The sequence below is a fragment of the Solanum tuberosum genome, unplaced genomic scaffold, assembly GCF_000226075.1.
Source record: "Solanum tuberosum cultivar DM 1-3 516 R44 unplaced genomic scaffold, SolTub_3.0 scf00635, whole genome shotgun sequence".
NCBI classification, from domain to species: domain Eukaryota; kingdom Viridiplantae; phylum Streptophyta; class Magnoliopsida; order Solanales; family Solanaceae; genus Solanum; species Solanum tuberosum.
This window is the reverse complement of record NW_006239584.1, coordinates 131,042-151,644: the sequence shown is the minus strand read 5'-3', so window position 1 is coordinate 151,644 and position 20,603 is coordinate 131,042. Positions and strand designations below refer to the sequence as shown.

General features: G+C 37.5%; 1 protein-coding gene and 1 long non-coding RNA gene across 4 annotated transcripts in view; one reads left to right on the top strand and one right to left on the bottom strand.

The window, feature by feature from the left end:
- LOC102601930 (uncharacterized) overlaps positions 1–19,639 on the bottom strand; it is a 23,262-nt gene extending 3,623 nt beyond the window's left edge. Inside the window, exons 1-16 of one of the 2 annotated variants that reach the window (XM_015305015.1) lie at positions 19,570–19,639; positions 18,879–19,036; positions 18,562–18,797; positions 18,349–18,425; positions 18,167–18,245; positions 17,248–17,358; positions 17,113–17,157; positions 16,922–16,994; positions 16,715–16,827; positions 16,415–16,462; positions 16,033–16,141; positions 15,773–15,945; positions 15,548–15,701; positions 9,043–9,161; positions 8,858–8,951; positions 8,129–8,404 (exon numbers count right to left, since the gene is read on the bottom strand). In XM_015305015.1, the coding sequence (XP_015160501.1) occupies positions 8,133–8,404; positions 8,858–8,951; positions 9,043–9,161; positions 15,548–15,701; positions 15,773–15,945; positions 16,033–16,141; positions 16,415–16,462; positions 16,715–16,827; positions 16,922–16,994; positions 17,113–17,157; positions 17,248–17,358; positions 18,167–18,245; positions 18,349–18,425; positions 18,562–18,797; positions 18,879–19,036; positions 19,570–19,574 (1,866 nt within the window). In that variant the 5' untranslated portion in view covers positions 19,575–19,639 and the 3' untranslated portion in view covers positions 8,129–8,132. Of the gene's footprint in view, positions 1–8,128; positions 8,405–8,857; positions 8,952–9,042; positions 9,162–15,547; positions 15,702–15,772; positions 16,142–16,414; positions 16,463–16,714; positions 16,828–16,921; positions 16,995–17,112; positions 17,158–17,247; positions 17,359–18,166; positions 18,246–18,348; positions 18,426–18,561; positions 18,798–18,878; positions 19,037–19,569 lie in introns of both variants that reach the window. The other variant, XM_015305014.1, reaches the window with a different exon arrangement.
- LOC107058836 (uncharacterized) overlaps positions 1–19,654 on the top strand; it is a 25,609-nt gene extending 5,955 nt beyond the window's left edge. The window contains exons 3-4 of one of the 2 annotated variants that reach the window (XR_001472361.1): positions 6,596–6,725; positions 19,385–19,654. This is a non-coding gene — a long non-coding RNA (uncharacterized lncRNA). Of the gene's footprint in view, positions 1–6,595; positions 7,140–19,384 lie in introns of those variants that run through there. The other variant, XR_001472360.1, reaches the window with a different exon arrangement.
- The last annotated feature ends 949 nt before the right edge of the window (positions 19,655–20,603 follow it).

The window sequence follows — 20,603 nt, the reverse complement described above, 5'->3', positions numbered from 1 at the left end:
CCCCCCCCACCCCAAAAAAGAAAAAAAGAGAAAGAAAGAGAAGAAATATGTAAAAGAATCATTGACGCCACAAGGAAAACTAAACACTAGTTTAAAATGTTTGTGCATTTCTATTCTAACCAGGCATGCAAAGTTATTAAGAAACAATCAGTGTATCACGATAATTACCATTGCTTTCTTTCCCAAAACCTAGTACAAAGCAATTCAATCAAAGAAATTTGAACCTCAAAAGTTTCTCCTAAACACTCCCAAAAGTCTAACGCCCAATGACAACACGAAACAGAAAGAGTCCATGGTGGATACTTATTTTATAGTGAAATATTCACCATAGGCCATATAAACTTCTTCTTTTCCATCCTTAATTGTACTTTATCTATATCTAATTATTTTCGTCATTCGAATTTTTTTGAAGTTGAATTTAGTAATTGATAGCAAGTAGTAGCCCACATGTAGCCATTCTTTAGACAACCTTATATCTAAGCAAATAGATGAATATGTAATTACTCTTTTGCATTTCTTATTCTCACAGTGATCCTTACTCTCGCTATACCAGTTCTCTTATCTCTCATGTTCTTTCTTGTTGTAGACACTTTAGTTGAGAGTTGAGAGTTGAGACTTGTCACTTTCTGCTGCTAGTATTTTTTATTTTTTTTATTTTTACTGCTGCTGTTCTTTATGCATTCATGAGATTTTCCAGTTATAGATTCTAGAATTATAGAACTTTGATGTTATTAGACCATCTTAGAGAACATATTGGGGAAGTTTCTAATTTTAGATTCAGTTGAAGATCAAATTTGGTTGGAGAAATGGATTTCGCAGACAAGAATGGTATTTATTAAATATAGTTATGGCACCCTAGGTCTCGGGTTCAAATCCTAACGAAGGCAAAAAAACACCCAAGTGATTGTAGCCTAGAGACCACAATCATTAAAAGAAATTGTGGTTCTGTAAATACTCTTATGGTCTAACTTGTTGATGACCTTTCCTCTCATTGTGAAGGAAATTGCTAAGATATTTGCTTTGGTTACATTTCTTGTGGCTTATTGGTTAAGATAATTTTCATGAGCTATGTTTGTTTGGGCAATGGGCTACAGGTGTCTACTTTGTAGGATAAAAACAAGCAAAACAATAAATAAATCCTTAAGTCGATTATAATGCAAAATAAAAGTGTGTTTGGCATTCCTTGGAGGAAGCTTTTCTTACTAAGTGTAATACTCACCATATACCAGATACTTGGTTGCTCTTATTTTCATCAATATTCCTCAAATTTTGGCTGAATTTTAATCAAGTTTAATCAACTTAGGGTGTTCAAGTTGTCAAGTGAGCAAAGTTGGAAGAACTTTGCCCGGCTCTTGGTCAGGGGAGTTTGGAAATATTATACATTTTTTGTTGCTTGTTGAAGCTCTACACATAAGCATGACTAAGAGTATTGCACGTTGTGAACTCAGTGAAGAATATAGAGAAGCTTGCAATGAGTTTCGGGTGCAAAGTGGGGAATATTTCGACCAAGTACTTTGGGATCTAAAACCAAATGAACTAAGCTGTGGCAGGACATTACTAAAAGGTGGATGTTGGCTACCTAGAAGAAGCAATATCTGTCACACGAAGGCATACTAACAGTAACTAACATTGTTGGTGATATCCTTCCCATGTATAATTTGTCAATGTATCATATCACAAACAAAGTGGAGAAGAAACTGAATCAACATCGACTACAAACAATCACATTGGCGAACTAAAACCTTCTCTCTTTCCCTTGGAGTAGGTCCATGAAAATTCTTAAGTCAACTTTGGGATCCTTGGGAATTAGGAGCAACTAAGACACAGTCACAAAAAACATGGGGTCGGCTATATAAATCCTCTTGTCTTTCTTTAAGCTCAACTTATATCATTGTCATGCCAAAAATAAAGTATAAGTGAAAGTGAAAAATAAGTCAAATAAACAAATAAATAATAATGATAATAATAGATGTTCTTCACTCTCAAAAAATCATATATATCAGTTCTTGGGAAAAAGGACAAATATACCCCCTGGACTATCGTAAATGGTATGCAGATACCCTCCGTTATACTTTTGGGACATTGGTGCCCCTGCTGTTCAAAAACTAGAGCATATATACCCTTTATAAGTGAAGGGCATATATACTTCCGTTAGAGTGAAGGGCATATATACTCTAATTTTTGGACGGCAGGGGCACCAATGTCCCAAAAGTATGATGGAGGGTATCTACATACCATTTACGATAGTTCGGGGGTATATTTGTCCTTTTTCCCTTAGTTCTTTAATGAGTGTAAAACATGTTCCCAACTGTAGGTATCACCTATATGAATCTTTTTCTTCAATTGTGCCTATTTCAGCTAAGTTTGCATTGACTCCAAGAATTTGTAGGTCTTTCGAGATAACTTCCTTTCACGTGATATTAGGACTACTCCGTCCCCCTCTAACATCTTCAATCACCACAGTTTCACACCTACACACCAGTGCATCCGTAGGCCGACGAAGGGCATGACCAAACCGTTTCAAAGAGATTTTCTTTCATTAATCATTAATACATGCTACTTGCACCTTCTGACAAATAGGGTGAACACCAAGGAACTATGACCTTTCCTTTCTTCCTATGAACTTAATGTGTCAAGCAAGCAATTCTAACAGCCAACCATGTGAAACATTTGACTTCGAAAAGGTACTTTTCTGTCTTCTCCACAATGTTGCCCCATATCTCCACATCTTTATGTTTGTTGCCCAAAGGCATACCTAAGTAGACCAAGGCATATTTTCCACTTTGCAGGGCAAGATTTCTGTTAACCTCTGAATGTTAGCCACTTCTTTGATAGGAAACAAACTGCTCTTTCCCTAGTTAACTTTTAGAAAAACAGTAAAATTAGCTTGATAAGTTTTATCCTCCTGAGGCCCACTGATGATGATATAGTAACTGACAAATTTCTTTAATATCACCTTTTGGTTCCATTTATCTGGTATCCTTTAATACACCTGTTATGAATAGCTATCCATATCAAGCTATCAAAGCCCTCTATTACCAAGATGAATAAGAAGGGTGATAATGGATCACCCTATCTAATTCCCCTTTCTGAAGGAAAGAAGACCACTGGTTCAACAAATATCCCTATGAAGGTGTCATTCTTTGTCTGGTTGGTGATTAGGAAAGCTTGCCCAACTCAAGATTAAGCTACAAAGAAGAGGTCTTCAGGTTTGTTCGAGATGTCTTTTGTGTGAACAAAAGGGTGAAAACAATGAACACTTATTCATACACTACATGACAACTATAAACCTGTGGCCCATGTTCTTTTGTATTTTGGGAAAAACTTGGGTAATACCTAGTTCTACTTTGGCATTGCTGGACAATTGGTGGAGTATTGGGAATAGAGATGGGAAGGAGGACTGGTGGAAGATCATTTCTGCTTGCATTTGGTGGACGGTATGGAAGGAAAGGAATGGTAGACATTTTGAAGGCACTAGCAGTTCTATCGAGAAAATTAGGATGAATTGTCTTAGCTTGTTCCTTTTTTGGTGTAAGCAGAATATGTGGGGAGAAGTAGAGGAGTAAGTATATTAAATTGGAAATATATAATTGTATAGGGTTCTGGGCAGGGGTTTAAGTACCTTTTTGATGTTTGTAAAAGTTTCCAACCTAGCACCTTTTCTGGGGTAACTGAGTTTTTATTGAATAGAACTGTTACTTGTCTCAAAAAGGACCACTGGTTCAACATTCACGAGGATAGAAAATCTCACGGTGCTTATACAAAATCTAATCCAACCCAACTTCTTCTTCTTCTTCTTCTTCTTCTTCTTCTTTATTCTTCTTTCTCCTCGGGTTCCCAAATCTTTCCCTTTTCTTTCTTCTTATGTTACAAGCTACTTCCTCTGTTTGTTCCGGCAACCAAGGACGCCAAGAGGTAACTGTGGTGGCCACTGAGGGGACTGGTGGTGGAATGGAGAAGTCTAAGGAAAAGTGGAAGCAAAGAAGGCTACTTATGCAAATTGTTGGAATTGAAAGATGAAGAAGAGAAGCAAACGAATAAGGAAATTTATAAGGCAACAAAGACGGAGTCTAAGTTAGCGGTTACAACAACAAAGATGATGGCTTTCGAACTATTGTATATGAACTAGGGGACAAAGGTAGAGATAAGAAACTGTACAGGCTTGCGAAGGCGAGAGAGAGAGAGAGAGGAAGGCCCGAGATTTGGATCAAGTGAAGTGCATCAAGGATGAGAAAGGTAAGGTGTTGATGGAAGAGACCCTTATTAACGTACAGACTATTGAGTGAAGAATGGGACAGAGACATTGTGTTGGGTGCTTTGGAGACATTGTAGGTGTATTAAGGTTGAGAAGGTAAAGCACAGTATTAATAGGTTGAGTAGGGGAAGTGTGCCCCTACCGGATGAGTTTTTGGTGGAGTTTTGGAAGAGCATAGATAATGCAAGCGTGGAGTGGTTAACTATTTTGTTTGATGTCACTTTAAAGACTACAAATGCCCAAAGAAAGGAGGTGAAGCACAATGGTTTTGTTTTACAGGAAAAAGGACGATATCCAAAATTGTAATAATTACAAGGATATCGAGTTGTTAGGCAATACTATGAAAGTTTGGGAGAGAGTGGTGAAAATGAGGGTGTTTCTATCTCCAAAAACCAGCTCGGATTCATGCTGGGGCGATCAACTACAGAAGCCATCCATCTTCTGAAGTCTGGTGGAGGGAAGAGGGACTTACTATTTGGTGTTCATTGACCTTGAAAAGGCCTATGACAAAGTCCCGAGAAAAGTCCTCTAGAGATGCCTAGAAGCTAGATGTGTATCGATGACTGGTCAATAAAGACATGTATAATGGAGCCAAAACTCGTGGTCAAAACAGTGGGAGAGACTTGGAGCACTTCCTAGTTGAGATGGGGCTGCATTAGCGATCAATTCTTAACATGTTCCTATTTTGCTTTGGTGATGGATGTAGAGAAGCGAAATATTTAAGATGAGGTGCCTCGGTGTATGTTATTTGTGTATGACATATTATTGATGGATGAGACGCGCAACAGAGTTAATGCAAGGTTGGAGCTGTGGAGACCAATTCGGGAGTCTAAAGGGTTTAGGTTGAGCAGGACCAAAATAGAGTACTTGAAGTGCAAATTCTGTGACACAATGCATGAGGCAGACATGGAAGTGAGGCTTAACACGCAGGCTATACCATGAAAGATAGTTACAAGTATTTGGGGGTCTATAATCCAAGGAAGCGGGGGCATCAACTATGATATCACACATGTATTGGTGTGGCGGGGATGAAATAGAGGCTTGCCTCCAAAATCTCGTGTAATAAAAAGGTACCACTAAAACTTAAAGGTACGTTATGTAGAGTGGTGGTTAGATTGGTTTGTTGTATGAGGCAAAGTGTTGGTCAATCAAGAACTCTCATGTTCAGTAGATTCATGTTGAGGAAATAGGGATGTTGAGGCGGATATGTGGGCATATTGACAGCAATAAGATTAGGAATGATAACATTTGGGATAAAGTGAGAGTTGCCCCCGTGGTGGACAAGATGAGGAAAGCGAGATTGAGATAGTTTGGACATATGAATAGGGGATGCGCAGACACCCCAAATAAGAGGTTGAATATAGTAGGTAAGAGGAAGGTAGAGGTAGGCTGAATAAATATTGGGGAGAGGTGGTTAGGCAGGATACGACGCAACTTCAGATTATCGATGCCATGACCTTAGATAAGAGGGTACGGAGGACGCGTATTAGGGTAGAAGGTTAGCTGGTAGTGGAGTGTTTTTTTTGCTTTTCGAGGGCTTAGGCTTGTTGTTTTTTGTTGTTGTACTAGTCATATTCTTGTAGTTCTTGCTTTTGATATCTATCATCATCTGGTGTTTCTGGTGTTCTTGTGTTCGGTTATCGCACTCTTTTGTTGTTGTTTTTGTTCCTTTCTTGTAGGCTTTGTAATGCTTCCCGTAATAGTTGTGATGCCTTCTTCACTGTTGTTCTTCTTTGTATTTGGATTTGTTGCACTTGAGCTTGACGGTCTTTCGAAAACAACCTATCTTCCTCCACGAGATAGTGGTAAGGTTTGCATATACTCTACCCTCCCCATACCCCACTTGTGGAATTTCATTGGGTATGTCGTCGTTGTTTTCTCCTTTCCGGCGACTGACAGCTCTATTTTCTTGCTCAGTTTCTCCTCTGTTTTCGCCCTCTATCTACTCTGTTACAAGCTTCAGCAGTTCAGCAATTTAGCTTCTTCCTCTCTTTTTCATTTTTCTTCCCAATGTTTGTTTTTAATTTCTATTCTCAGTTTAGATTTGTTGTATAATAATTAATACATCATTCTTTTGCCTATAAGAAGAAATTTTCAATGGATGTTGCTTCGTTTATAATTTGGTTTTGAATTTGCTTGTCTAAGAATTATTGAGTATCTAGTTCTAGACTTTTAGTATCTACTTTTAGTTTTTGAGTTGAAATATTTGCTAATATGTGATTGTTGTTGAGATTTTGGTTATTTATATATGCACTTTAATATTTTACTTTTTTTGTTTTTCTTTGTCCCACTCTCTCGAGGTAAATTTGTGTACTCTTTTCCTTTTTTATGTGGTAGCAGAAACAGCCACAGGTGGATTGATAACTATCATGCTTTCTACTTCTAAGGAGGATAACCACTCATTTTATGAAGCAAGCGACATTTCCAATTTCTAGATGGAGCAAGGCCCTTAAACCTATCCCAGTTGCAGGTAACCTAGAGTTCCTTTTTCTTTATTTCCTTGTTTATTCACTGCTAGTATTCAACATAACACTGATTGCTGCTACTTGAGATAGATGATTAAGTTGATATTGGGGGATCTTGTTATTAAATTAAGCATGGACTCATACAGTTGCCCAACTTATTATCTCAGTAATAAATTTAATTTAAAAAGGGCAAGAAACAAGCCAGTAAGTATGAAGTGAATCTCCCAGCTAGTATATGGTGGGCAATATGGAAGGCAAGGAACTCTAGAGCTTTTGATAGTGTTGAGAATAGTATGCAAAAAGTCAAACTAAATTGTATTATGCTACTGTGTTTTTGGTGTAATCAATTATACTCAAATGATACTATTTCCATAATTGATGTACTAGACTCAATTTAGTAAAAGATAGTAGGATTTGAAGTACATGTTGTAAATACTGACCAATACAGTTTAGTACTGACTTTTGAGGAATAGACAAAGTTACCAATTTCAAAAAAAAAAAAACATGAAGTGAATCAAAAAGTAGAAAACCTTATAAAAAGGAAAGATTTTCAAAAAGAAATAAGGGATAAAAGGCTATTCTGCAAAAGTGTATAAAATCCCTTCCACTCTGTCAAAAGCTCTCCTATTTCTCTTTCCATATAGCCCACAGAATTGCTGGGGGCAGCAACATCCTATGTTCTGTTTCTTCTCCTTTGTCTTCCAAAAGGTCCAATGAAATATGTGATGTTCTAGAGAGATACTACAAGTCCTCCGTCCCAGATTCCATCGCCGCGGCCATCTGGTTCACCGGGCACTTTTTTAACCTAATCGATAGTTGTTAGGATGAATCACATCATGGCACCAAACTCTGTCCAAGACAAAAACATGATATTTAAGTGAAGAAAGGGGAAAGGGTCATTATCCATGAGTTTTGAACCTCACGCCTTTTTGCCTTGGAAATTTCTCGGGTTATAAGAAGGGTTCTCTTTTTTGGAAATGTCAAATGTTTCATTGATTATGCATCTTAGTGCTGAAGAAACTTTACAATCAGTGTAAGGCAGTGAGCCAATCAATGAAATTATCTCTTTTATTTATAAAAAAGTATGCACCAAAACGCTTGTTTGGATTGCCTAATTTTAGGTATTTTTATGCCAAAATAGCTTTTTTAACACTTTTGTAGTGTTAGGATTCCTAACTTTATGGCTGGGGCATTTGTAAGGATCAAGTTACACTAGTCTTTTTGCTAGCTTTTTTTAACACTTTTGTAGTGTTAGGAATCCTAACTTTATGGCTGGGACATTTGTAAGTGATAAGGATACGTTTGTGACTGTCACATCATAATTCAATAGTCAAACAGGGGATTAGGATAATAAAATACCAGTACAAATTTGACATACTTGATGTCCACTGTGCATGGTGGCCCATACCTTGTCATGGCTCCGGTTTGCCAATGGCATCCAACCTTCTCATGGTTTCAATTGCAGATGGTCGGCTGGTTTTTTTGCAATCTAAGGCTAACGTGATCATGTCATTTGCTATCCTTCCTTTGCACCCAGTGTTCCACAGTGTTTCTCTAATTCTATAACCTGCAAACCTTCTTTGAATGCTAATTCTAGGACCACTGGAATTTGGTAAGCATTCTTCTGTGAGAATCTGTAAGAGCATCACGCCGTACGAATACATATCGAAACTGGGCACTGCAACTATATTTAAAATTTTAAAAAAGGAAAGAAAAGAAGTTAGTATTAGCAATTCAATTAGGCCATTTCGCGAGTAAAAGCAACAACAGTTTGAAACAAGATAATAACACAGTACTCAGTATCATGCTTTTGGCCAAATAAATCCTTTTATATTCAAGACATAAAATATATCTTTAAAGTATCAAAACAAATAATAGGACTTTTATCGTCTTCCAAAAAACAAGTTTTAGACAGAACCATCTAAAACTAATGGAAAAATTGCACCAAAAAAGGAAAGACAGAATCCTATATTTGGAACAGTTTTAACTTTTTGCCAATATGAAATGATTTTATTGCTTCAAAAATGCCTATATGTTTAAAATCACAAACTTCAAATAGCCTTTTTCTCTTTTTGAAACTCGACGTCCAATCAAACACCTTCACATAGAATGAAATGAAAGAAGCATGCATTTTTACCTTTAGTTTTATCATTGTAACTACTTGTTTGTTGAACCACATCTGCAAATTGATGTCGAATCGACTCAAGATCGCACATAATTGCGTTGTCATTCTGCAAAAGTTTATGAACTTTCATCAGTTTTACTCACGTCTTAGTTTTTTGTTACTTTATCATTAAATAAAAGCTAACATAATAAACCTACATCATCAAGAAGTACATTCTGTGGCTTCAAATCGCAAAATACCAACTGACTACTGTGTAGTATATGCAAGGAGTATGCTATTTGTCGTACCACTTTAAATGCAGTTCGCCAATCTAACTCTGGAAAAAGTATAAAAGTTGGTGTTAGAAGGGAAAACTTTTGCACATGAAGAAAGGATGGAACAGAAATAATCAATACCAATTTCAAAAAATATGGGAAAGAAATATTGTTGAAGATTATAGCGGTGTTAAAATTGACATTAAGATTTTAATCTTAGGAAATAAGATCAGAACATTAACAACAACATACCCAGTGAAATCCCACTAGGTGGGGTTTGGGAAGGGTAGAGTGTACACATACTTTACCTGTGAAATCCCACTAGGTGGGGTTTGGGGAGGGTAGAGTGTACACATACTTTACCACTACCTCGTGGAGGTAGAGATCTCATTTCTAAAAGACCCTTAGCTCAAGTGAATCATACCCAAGTACAAGAAGAAGAAAACGATGAAGAAAGCATAGCATTTAAATAAGAAAAGCAGTGTAGAGTCGACAAAAGAAGAAATAACAACAAAATAGTATGGTAATCGAAACATAATAAACAACATATGGCGATAGACACCAAAAGCAACATGTTCTTGGTAATATGAAGTTGTGTCATGTCATGTCTAATCACCTCTCCGCAATATTTTTTCGATGTGCCTCTACCCTTTATGTACCCCTTACAATCAACCTCTTGCCTCACTGGGTATCTATGCACCAAGTTCATTATTTTTTATCAAATTTATTTACCAACCACTGTTCAGTTTTGATTTTTTCATTGAATTAAAGTTTGATCAGTATAGATTTGTGTTTTTTTAGTATAGTTTTACAATAGTGTATTATGTGATTTTATAAATTTTTGCTTATTTGTAAGATTGTATACAAAATTGAGACAATTTTAATAGTTTTACAACATATGATTTTTTTTGCTTATGAGAAAACATACCATATAAAAAGTTCAAATTGCATGTCCAAACAAAACTTCAACTTCATCTCATGAATCATGATTACATATCATTATTTCAAATCATGATCCATATTGCATGGCCAAACGGACCCTAAATTTGCACTCCAAATATTCCATTTTGGTCCTGCTCAACCTTAACCCTTTCGACTCCAGAGTTTGTCTCCAAACCTCCAACCTAGCATTAACTTTGTGACGTGTCTCATCAATTAGTTCTACGTTGTCCGCAAATAACATACACCATGGAAAGTACTCCTAAATAGATCGTGTCATCTATCACCTAGGCAAATAGGAAAGGGCTAAGAACTTATCCTTGGTGTAGCCCCATCTCAACTGGGAAGTGCTCTGAGTCTCCTCCCACCGTTTGAACTCGAGTCTTGGCTCCATTGTACATGTCCTTTATCGCCCTAATGTAAACCATCGGGACACCTCTAGCCTCCAACCACCTCTAGAAGACATCCCTTGGAACTTTGTCATAGGCCTTTCAAGGTCAATGAACACCATATGTAGGTCCCTCTTCTTTTTCCTATATTTCTCTACCCGTCTCCGGACAAGATGGACGGCATCAGTAGTTGATTATCCTAACATTAATCCAAATTGATTTCAAAAATGGACATTCTTCTCCCCACCCTCATCTCCACCACTCTCTCCCAAATCATCATAGAGTGGCTTCGCAATTTGATACCCTTGTAATTGTTACAGTCACAAATATCACCCTTGTTTTTGTACAATGGAACCATTGTACTCCACCTCACTCATTAAGCATTTTTGTTGTCTTAAAAATAACATTAAATAACTCAGTTAACCACTCTTACCATATTTGTTTACTATCACCTCTCTCCACAAAGCTTGTGTTTCATTGGGAAACCACCATAGCCACTTTGAGAGGAGGCATGTATTTTGTAGTCCAAGATTTCTGACCAAGTGCACCTGACTGCTTGTGAACCTGTACAACCTGCCATTTTATTAAATGTAGGTCCTTTCCTTCTTTGTTTCCCAACTACAAAAAATCTCTTCTTAGCTTGTCAAGTCTTTCCTCCACCTTAGTAGGGATGGGAAACACTGACATTACATAAGTAGGCAATGAGTCCAAAACAAAATTTATCAAAGTAACTCTCCCTCCCAGTGGGATGTATTGGGCTTTCCAGTCTTCTCAATGATGTCATTCCATATTTCTAACTCCTTGTGTTTGTCCTAATGGCATGCCTAAATAGGTTGTTGGAGGTTGTTCCACTCTACACCCCAAAATATTTACCAGCTTTGTAGTTGAGGAATCTATTTAATGGGAAATATGCAGCTCTTCCTCCAGTTGACTGATAGCCCATAAACTGCCTCGAAAATCACCAAGGTCGCCCTTATGAATGTAATCTGACTTGCCTTTGCTTCACAAAATATGATTGTGTCATCTGCATATAGCAAATGACATTTGCATCTCCTCCCCTGAAAGGTTGCCAATCATAAATCCTCTCATTCAATGATTTTGCATAGCCACTAAACCCTCCATGGCTAAAATAAACAGGAAGGGAGAGAGTGGATCTCCCTACTTGTGTCCTCTTTCTGATGGAAAAAAACCAGTAGCTTCTCCATGTACCAGAATGGAGAACCTAACGATCTTTTTATACATAAACCAATCCACATCAACCATTTTCCCCCACAACCGATTCCACTTTAGAACTTTGAGAAGGAATTCGCAATTTACATGGTCATATGCCTTTTCTATGTCCAGTATACACATAATACCTAGATCTTCCCATTTAATTGTTGAGTCTACACATTCACTTGCTAAAAAGTTGCATTCATGATCTGTCTCCCTTTGATGAAGGTCATTTGATGTTTTTATTGAGTAGCTTGCGATCAAAGTTGCATAAATTCATCCAAGAATATTGTATATATTAAAAATATTAAATAAATACTTGTAAAAGATTATGGAAAACTTACTTATTCAGCAGAAAAAATGGTATTTGGTTGGAAAAGGAGAGGAAGAAACTTGAAACTTTTAAAAAGAAGAAAAATGAGGAAGAAGAGAATTTTTTTATGAAATAATGCTTACTATTTAATAGGGTCTGAATGGTATTAAGACTTTGTTATAGATCTGATTCATTCAAACTCATTAAGACCCATTAAGAGGCTTTTTTTAAAAAGAAACAAATGGACTTAATGGGCTGAATCTGAATGATTAAGATTCAGACCTAAAAAACAAACGCACTTAATGGCCTGAATCTGAATGATTAAGATTCAGACCTCCATTAAATCCAAACAAATGAGGCCTAAAAGATCCTCCAAATAAAGGAGGATGAAATAATTCCTTCTCATTAATCCAATCAGTGAACTCTATCTGATACCATGTGATAAATATAGGAAAATAATATTATTGAATTGTTGTTGTGTCTACATTATTACATTGAGACCCTATTTATAGACACTACAATACAATCATTTACCAAGTAGGATACTATTTAGTAGTCCTATTTCTATTTCTATTCCTATTCCTATTGTAATAGGATTGTATAAACCTATTCCTATTCTAACAGCTTTGTTATAGTGTTATCAAATGCGCACTTTAAGCATGCTTAAGCCCTGAAGTGAGGCTCAAAATGTGTTGAGTGCTTCGTCTCGCTTTATGTGCGCTTCAGTGTCGTCATCAAGATTCTAAGACAAACTTTTCCTTGCCTATGAGCCTCTTATGAAGAAGTAACACTAAACAATTGATATTTTACTTTATCACATTCTTTTCAATTTCTTTGGTCATATATTTGTCATTCATGTTTGTAATTATTTTTATTTATTTTTTATGACAAGGGAAACCCACTGCCGCTACCCTTTGGGTGCGCACAAGGTAAAACCCTCGCTCCTATGTAATAGCTCGCAAACCACATAGGAGAGGTAACCCCACACTAGGCAAGCCCGGTGCGACGAGCTCGACCCAGAAGGCAAATCCCTTGCTTGCTTTTGCTAGCAAGGGGTTTCGAACTTGAGACCTCCAACATGGAAGTCCCAAGCCCAAACCACTGGGCCACCCCGAAGGGTGTTTATAATTATTAGTCTTGGACTAGACATATACATTTGTATTTTTTTTTCCCTTTGCGCCTTTTTTCATTAAAGCCCACGCTTTATTTGCGCTTAAAGCCCCATGGACCTTAGAGATTTTTTGCACTTTTCGCCTTTGATAACACTGCTTAGTTAAACCTCTAACCAAACTCCTCTTATTCCCCCATTCAACCCCCTCACATTCCACGATATGATTTTTTTTCTTCATTTGAGCATCAAGGGTATAGTTCTCCCCCTGACTCTAACTTCAAGGTTCCTAAGTTCTTTAGGAATAGAGTTTTGCTTGGTGTATTTATTGTTCACCTCTTTCTTTGGATATAATAGCCCCCTTTTTTGGTCTATCTTTCATAAAAAGGTCAAAGGCTATTTTATCACATCCTTCAAAGGCTGTGCCAAACATCTTGATGAATTTTAGAACATTGGTTTGCACCCAGACATTAGCCGTGACCTTGATCTCCTGTTTCGACAATGGTTCTTCTGTCCGAATTGGCACTGACTCTTTATATATTATAAGATGTCCCGCTGACACCTCTCTTTGTTCTTCTTGAGACTCCTCCATGTTTTCGTGTGCATCTTACATAGAGAGGGTAAGGTCGTTTTCTTCTCTTATTCCTTTACTTTGCATATTAATTTATGTATGTTCTACACTTGAATTTTGGCTCTCGTATGCTTTATCTCTCCAGTCTCATAACAAACTCCAACTCTGTTGTGTCAGAGAATTTAGAGAAAAAAATGGATCCTTGATTTATTTGGGGGAATTTTAAAATTGGCTCAACACTTTTCCCTTTAATGAAATTTTGGCTATCAAAGGTATGGGATATAAAAGGCCCACAACAATTTCCATAAATATGATCCCCTATAAAATTGTTGTGACAATCTAGGTCCACTCCACGCACGTGTGTTGACACATTTCCTTCAAGGGTCGTGTGGGTTCCACTAGTAGAAATGCCATAGTCCTTGCTAAGGACCGCAGGACAAGCTTTTGAAATGATTTCCCTATTCTGTCATATGTCACTATCAACTGCAGATTACGGTTTTCTATTGCCTTTCCTTTCTCACTGCTCATACCTTTCTCGATTGTTGGGCTCATCCTATTCCTTCCGATGGTATCTAGTTGGAGCTTCAACCCATAGTGGCAATGTATATATGAGTTTGCCATCATTAATCTCCACAGAGGAAGGACTCTTGACTCTTGGTCCTCGCACTCGGGACTCGAGTCCATCGAAAATGGTTTTTTCAATTGAGTCTCTTCCTTCGTCTCCTACCATCCCCACAAAGATCTCCAATTTGTTTCATCACCTTGTTATTCCAAAGCTGCAGTGGTAGACCTAGGATATGAACCCAGAACCACTCGAAGTTAGTTTCTGCCGAAAAAGTCCTTACCTTCGGTGTCCGTCATTCTAGACGCAGAAGGTGATTTTTTTTACTCCACTCTCCCATGTGTATGTGGTATGCATCTCCTCTCGATCGAAACTCAAATAGGAACTGGCTTCCGTTTATGTCATAGATCTACAGATTGTGGATGCCCATTAATGCATGTTTCGCCCTGCTCTTAACATCATTTATGGTGGGTATCTCGTCACCCCCGGGGAATCTTCCCACCAAACACCTACTAAGGGGTCCTTTTTCACCCTTCACAGTATGCCGCTAAAGTTCAGCTCTATTTTCCAGCACTCCATTTCTTTCTTTGTATTATTTCTTTGTAACTATCCTTTCCCCCGAGTCCCATAGAAGTGGAACCTCCTTGATATGTACTAGAGTCTTGTACTCCTATCTTTTGATTAATAAATTATTCTATCTTTAAGACAAGTCCCACCTGCCCTCCCCCCGCCCCGTCCATTAAATTAGTCTTGTGGTAATATAATCACTGTTTTGGCCTTGCCATTGACTAAAACGACAGAGATAATTTGCCATACTTATTGAACTTTAAGGTACAATAAATGTTGGTAGTTGCATCTTTGCATTTCCAAGTCTTATATGACTTTCCTTTAATGGTTGTAACTTCTTAGAGTCTATTGCATAACAATAGGAGTGCATCCCTGCTAAGCTTCATTCTTCTCAGATAAAGTCTTGCACTCTCCACCCATTTGTACCATAAATTTGTGGTTGATTGAGTTTCAGTCAGATCATAGGATTTCCCCCCTAGCCTGAGGTAGATCCTTTAGTCCGCGCGGATGAGTAGGAAGAAGAAGGATTGGAAAAGAGGAGGAAAACAAAATGGAGGTTCCCGACAGAGGAAGTCCACCAGAAAAAGGTGCCTAAGGATAGAAGGGTCCTTACGTCAGACTCTCGGTGTATGTGTCTAAGAGCATTATGAGCAAGGCTAAGGGAAGATAGCTCTCTCTAGTTTATTGATTTGTGTTTAATTAAGAATATGCACAATCATAATATGGAAAATAAGAGGGCAAAGCATTTCAAATTGGTTAAGCAAAAAAAAAAAATCTAGAAAGATACCTTCAATGTTTGAAAATAGACTCCCCTTCTTCATTAAAGGGAAAACCAGAAATGCTTTCGTAGGCGTCATTCTAATCCCCTCACACCAGATGCCATACCCACATAAATCTATGAAAGACTTATGTAGCAAGAGTTCAAGATAGTAGAGTTCCTCCTGTTCATCATACTTTAGATTCATATGTACTGTTTTATTAAAGGTTCTTGAAGATTTAAATTTTTTTTTACCTCTATCGCTTTTATTTTAACCTTCAAAGCGTACTCTCCTTGGTCCAACCGTAACAAGTGTTGTTTATCAGATCGGCATGAATAGACATAAGCTGTACCTCCACCAATTCTAGAATCTATCAAATTATCAAGGAACTCAGGATCCTGTTTCCAGTCATCACTATATATGACAGCTGCATGAGCATTCAATACAAAATTGATATTAATTACAATTCTCAAAATAAATATTTCACGAGTTGAACTATCAAGGGAATACTTACATTTGTGCCATAGTGGTAAGATTAGTTGCGCATGCAACCTATCAAGATATGCTTCCAAATTCAAATGCCTCCTCAAAATGCCATATATATTCGAACAATACTGAGATCCCTGCCTCATATCGCAAAAAATAAGATATAAATTTATACTAACAGATTAGGAGTTAGCATTAAATAGTTGTCTATCACCCTCTTTGAGCCATAAAGCCAGAAGCTCATGGAAGTTACCATGATAAACTCAACAAAAGCTATACGAGTTGAATGATGATAGTCACCACGCAACCCCAAGCGATAAAACTATGTTAGAGAAGAAAAACAAAAACATAGAGTTTAGGATTTTAAGAAGGAACAGCACGTCAGACTTGTTACATGAACAGCAACAAACCTGTCCACAAAAGGACTCGAAGAACAGCTTGACATCTGCTTGAGTAACCTGCTTCATACAAACATACAAGTCGTAAATATTTTCCTCATTGATGTACATCAAGAGAGTGAATTATCAACCCAAAATTCCTCCTTATCTATAATTGTACAGTATACAGTTCTAGCACACATATCTCTTTCATCTTCAGACTAACATCAGCACAAAAGGTGAAAAATTTAGTATTAGCAACACTAAGTATGCATTTGGCACTCCCAAGACATTGTTACAAAAGGTAAACTAAATGTAGCCACAATTCCTCACCCTTGGAAGAACGGTTCGATTATCCTGTCCAATCACAGTTCTGGAAGGAAGTACTCCAACGGGATAAAACCCAAGCGTAGTTCCTGCAAGACTCAGAGCACTACTTGCACCTTCTGCATAACATATTGGGGAAAATGTGATGTTAGAGAACAAGCGCCCTAATAGTCTAGCCAGAATATGTAAACAAATAATCATGTGTCAACCTACCTTTTTCTTCAAACTGAATGAAGGCAAATCGAAGTTCAGAATTGGCATCACCATATATACGATAATCGAAAACCTTCAGCACATTAATGTTAAGTCATATATGGAAACAAAACATTTCCTCAACATAATTGGAAAGACAAGACAATAAGCAGAATGAGTACAGAAACTTGACAGAATGGATAGATCTCCACCTGTCCACAGCTACGAAAGAGTGCTGTGAGCTGCTCTTCAGTCACCTACACAACAGAAGAAACAGAATTATTAAAATAAAAAAGATAAAGGTGCAGTAACCCAATTAACAATAACACTGGGCCTCTCTTTTTTACCTGATGATCAATGTCGTATACATAAACCGTCCTGCTTATAACATCTTCCCTTTGGGCCGTGCCTGTTTGGGTATTCATCCTTCTATTTCCATAACCATAGCCGTTGTTCTTCTGCATGCACAACTCAAACTCCACTAATCAGCTCAAACTCACGGACGTAGATATATTACAAAAAAGAAATAAAACAGAGAAGATTTCATTTTCCAAAATAAATGGTAGAGAAAGAGTGAAAAGAAACTCAACACCCTTCACTTTAAAATTACAATATCTTTGCCTTTATGCCACTTCCTTCCTTTTTGCAATCTCCTCAATCTTGTGTTTTGCCAGAGAACTTACATGTAATACAATAAGCCTCTATCTCAAATATTTCACCCTTCAAACACTGCTGTCCCATGGCATAATAATGCCCCCCTCTAGTAGCTCTGCTTCTAACTGAACATATTTTATCCTTCTGTTGGCCCAAAGGTCTTTAATGATCTCCTCTATATTTCCTTTTAATTTGTATTCTTGGAAACAGTAAGCATCTACCCTCCATTTGTACATCATATTATTTATTTTCAGCCTCTTTCCCGGATCATTGAGGCCCCTCACATTCCATGACACAAAATTAACCTTCACTGGAATTGTTAATAATCTGAGAAATTGTTATTCCTTTCAATCAGTTCCTACCAATTTTCTCCCTGCTCAAGAATCTCAAAGGAATAATTCCCAGACAGGAAAATTGTGCTTCTTCCCATAATGTTTTATCAACCTTACAAGCGATCACCTTTCTCATTGCCGTATACTAGGCTTAATTTACTCTGTGATTATCACAAGATTAACACGAGAAGAAATGAGGACTTGGGGAAGTAGGGAAATTCTAGGATGAGTTTCACAGAATAGGCAATAGCAAGAGCGAGAGATTAGTTAAACTACTTACGAAACATTTTTGTATAACAATTGCTGCACCAAACAATTTGGCATCTAGATATGATGGAAACATGTAACCTTTGCTATACCTGATTGACGAAAAATACAATCAAATAAGAGCTCGATCTTAGTTGATAAAACATGATAAAAAAAAAAAACTTAAAAACTTATATGACGAGCAAAAAAATCTACCATTTATCCAGCAAATGTGAATTATCACCCAGTATTTCACTAAGAGCTTCGCAAGCATTAAACATATGTTTCTCCAACTGACAACCAAAAAAGCCAAAAACTTATCTTCTCAAAACATAGATGTTAATAATCTGTATGCAATTTCATAAAATTAATGGCCAGTACACCACAAGTTCTGGGATACTTATAATATATAGTAAAGAGCACACATACAAGTTCGAGCACCGGAACAGAAGGTTGAGGACGCCATGTTATATTTGGATATAAAAACGTGAGTCCATAATAGCATGCATTCTCAATATCCCCTATCAGCCTTGCTATAAGTGGTACACAACAATGTGGTGGAATGCCCCTTACTTTTTCCAAGATGAATTTTGTTTTCCGGACCTCCTCTATAGAATAGAGGGTTTCGCCCTCAATGACTACATATGGTGTTCTGTTGTTGGTATCTGGTAAAAATCAACACTACCAGTTATAAAAAGATATACAAACATGGGCACAATTTAAGGGAAGCTCACTTAATAATCCACCTGCATCCATTTTCTCATAATTGACAGTGTACTGAATGTGGCTATGAAGGAAATGTTTGCTAAGCCTCAGGTACCCCAATAAAGATAGTGACATGGGATCGATTGTGGGGAGCTCTGATCCCTTACAATCTATATCTGGTATCCATACTGTTGCAGAGCTGCAACATGAAAACAATTGTTATGGTATAAAGAGACGTTCATCGATTTGAAATCATATATAAACTTGAGCACGGAAAACTGAATGAGGTTGACTTGAAGTAATCCAGAACTTCATCATCATTGATTTCAAAAGTCCTCTCTCAACTGAGTCAGGTTGAAGTAATGATAAGCTTTCTGAATGTTAGACCTGGAGTTACTAGGGTTTATAAACGCAAGACAAGGGTGGAAGAAGAACTAAATGTAACTGTTTTGTCTGTATTTACATTAGTTTCCTGAGCAATTATCACAGTTAGTTTACTTTGTGATACTTATATTACAAAGGAAGACTGAAGCAATTTTATGTACAGTTTTTCTTCTGGCAGATTTGGAGGATGAGGTTATTTGGAATAACTTGGTTGTCGGCTGTATTGTTGTTCTAGGTTGTCATTTGTTTGTTTGTAAAAACTTGTTATCATTGCGTTATTCTTATATAATTTTCCCACTGCACTTTATCTCACCAAGAAAGGAGAATCAGGAACTGTAAAGCACTTACACCATAGTAGTTTTTGGTTTCCAGGTGCAAGCAGATAAATCTGATGTTATTTTCCTTTTCTGACCCAATGCACTGGAATACCTGCTGAATTTATGGCAAATTCAAATATGGTATTCAAACAATTTAAGCGAATTTACTGGAGTGCAAAGTAAAAGCAAAATTACACAACAACAACATACCCAGTGCATTCCCACCCACTCTGAGGAGGGTAGAGTGTACGCAAACCTTACATCTACCTCAAAGGTGAGGTAGAGAGGTTGTTTCCAATAGACCCTCGACTCAAGACAAAAAAGACTAAAAATACATAATGAAAATACAAGACACAATATGTAATAGACAAAGCAACTATTAATAGTAGAACAGTACTAAACCAAATAATACTACCATCAGACTACAAGCATAGCACTATGACTACTAGTAAGGGCACCAAGACAAAGCAATCCTACCTACTAACCTTTTACCCTACTTCCCGCCCTCCATAACTTCTTATCTAAGATCATGTCCTCCGTAGGCCGCAACTACACCATATCTTGTCTAAGCACCTCTCCTGATACTTTTTCTGTCTACCTCTACCTCTCCTAAAACCATCAACTTCTTATCCTCGCCTCTAACCTTGGCTAGCATGTATAACTTCTTATCCTCGCCTTCTACTTTAATTTGGCGTATAAGCGTTGAAAGGTTACTGTTTTTGCCGTTGTAAGTGCTACCTTAGCCTACTTCCAACCCAACTTATACTTCTCCCTATTCATTCGCATTTCATCCTCATCCTTACTCTTCACCTACTTCACGCATGCCCCTTTTTTTTGCCTCCACCTTCCCTTGTGCTTCTCCATTCCACTACCAATCCCCTCGATGCCTACCATATCGGCTTCTCGAGACACCCAACACCTCTCTAACCAGCTCCCTAATGCAGCTGGCAATCTTATCCCACATATTGTCTCCAACCCCTATACTCCCCCAAGTTCCCATATCCATCAACTTCTCCCCTATCTCCAGGGCACTAGTCATAGTCAAGCTACCTCATTTAATCCTCA